The 2,054-nt window shown below is 50.5% G+C and overlaps 1 protein-coding gene across 1 annotated transcript in view; it reads right to left on the bottom strand.

The window, feature by feature from the left end:
• The window catches only part of GTF3C2 (general transcription factor IIIC subunit 2), a 21,768-nt gene that overhangs the window by 18,197 nt on the left and 1,517 nt on the right, over positions 1 to 2,054 (bottom strand). Inside the window, exons 2-3 of the mRNA XM_072408701.1 lie at positions 1,973 to 2,053; positions 1,361 to 1,700 (exon numbers count right to left, since the gene is read on the bottom strand). Of these exons, the coding sequence (XP_072264802.1) occupies positions 1,361 to 1,700; positions 1,973 to 2,053 (421 nt within the window). The remainder of the gene's footprint in view (positions 1 to 1,360; positions 1,701 to 1,972; position 2,054) is intronic.

Genomic DNA, 2,054 nt, shown 5'->3' with positions numbered 1-2,054 from the left:
AAGAATATGATCATGGATTTATTATATGAATGGAATATTCATATTTATTATTCTTATTATTAAGTTACCAGTCCCACGAAACGAACCTAAGAACGCCTTGTGTACATAGGGTTGTGGTATCATTGATTGTTCTCTCCCCCTCTCGCCATAGCTGAGAGTTCCCAACCAGAAAGACAGAAGCCGGGTGTGAAATAGTGCAGCTGACATCCAGCTGAACCAGCCGGGGATCAGGCAATGGTGGCTTTGCCGTAGTTTAGGGTTCACTACCAGGAAGCCAATCATAAGACGGACGTTGGTCCTGCCATTGTGTAGGGTTCACACATCCAGGTGAGGCGGCCATCAATATACCAGACATCAGGATAAGTCAGCCAGGAGGAAGGCAGCGGAGCTAATATTCCATAGGATGGACGTTGGTCCTGCCATTGTGTAGCAATCATATCCAGACAGAGCTGTTATGCATTCTCAGGAGCTGGGTGAAAGCAAAGAGCAGAAAATGTTCTGGCTGTAGGCAGGTGGCTGCCCCAGTATTGCGACCCAACTTTCCAGTGACTACCCGAAAGCAGCCAGACGGTGCACCCAGGTAAAGGGGTCCGGGGAGGAGATGAAGGACAGATATAATCCTTCACTGCTCAGACACACTCATAGTTCCAGAGGAAGACTAACTGTGACAGCGCCCTCTTCTGGCTGTAGCAGCAAATTAAACTACTCTAAATCACAGAGGAACCCAACCTATATAACCACACCCCATAGGCCAGACATGAAATGACATGTTCCATTCACATCCATAGATATACCTCACTACCATACCTATCATCCATCAGATACAGCACCCCTATAGGCCAGAAATAAAATGACATGCTCCATTCACATCCATAATGAACCTCCTCTACCCCCCCCCCCCCCATATTCTCCCATCAGATACAGCACCCCCATAGGCCAGACATGAAATGACATGTTCCATTCACATCCAAAGATGAACCCCCTCCACCACCATCACCCCCCCTCCCATTCTCAAATCAGATAGAGCACCCCTATAGGCCAGATAAGAAATGACATGCTCCATTCACATCCATAGATGAACCTTTTTCACCACCATCACCCATATTCTTCCATCAGATAGAGCACCCCTATAGGCCAGACAAGAAATGACATGCTCCATTCACATCCATAGATAAACCTCCTCCACCACCATCACCCATATTCTCCAATCAGATACAGCACCCCTATAGGTCAGACCCGGCACTACAAGAGTGCTTGAGTAAGGAGTGAAAATCCTAAGTCTTGTACAGTTCAGAGGTAGAATTGGGTGCACATCACCACGGGGTCCCTTCATTCACTGGTAAGGGGACACAAGACTTACACTGCGGCTGCTCTCCTCCTGGGGCGTCCTCCAGGGGTTAGCTCCGCCTCTATGCTCTTCTCCACCACCTCCTCCTCCACTTCCCCTCTTTCTTCCCTGGCTTTCTGTGCCATGGCCATCAGCTCAGCCTTGGACTTGCGGCCTCGTTTTTTCGGCACTTTAGCAGGGGGAGTGAGAAGGGCATCGGCCACAGGGCCATTCCCCACCGATGAAGAGGCGGAGTCAGGCAGAGCCGTCTGACCAGCGCACTCCTTCGAATCCCCATGGGCGGTGCCAGAAGGCGGAGCAGGGAAACCTTCACCAATGGAAGCTTTGTCGGCGCCATCCAGACGGGGGGGAGCTGCAGAGAGAAGGACAGGAAGTCAGTGAACCCAGAACTGAATATCTGGGGGAAACCCCACAATTATCCCCTGCCCCCCCTCCGGGGGTATTTCTACACATAGGTCAGTGGGCGTGTCACTTCTCCCAAGAAATAAACACCAAGTTAAAAAAAGGGCAATGTGTAATAAAAGGGTGCTCATAGGCAGACGGGACATAAGGGGTCACCTTGTTTTCAATGAGGGGGCAATTGGATGAGATTCTGTAACCCCACTCCCCCTCAGTGTCACTTACCTGTTCCCTCATCCTGTTTGTCCAATAGAAGGGAAGTGCTGGGGCCCCCAGGCTGGGCATCCACATGAGACAGCAGCACGCG

The sequence above is a fragment of the Pyxicephalus adspersus genome, chromosome 4, assembly GCF_032062135.1.
Source record: "Pyxicephalus adspersus chromosome 4, UCB_Pads_2.0, whole genome shotgun sequence".
Lineage (NCBI taxonomy): Eukaryota > Metazoa > Chordata > Amphibia > Anura > Pyxicephalidae > Pyxicephalus > Pyxicephalus adspersus.
This window is presented reverse-complemented; position numbering and strand designations above follow the sequence as displayed.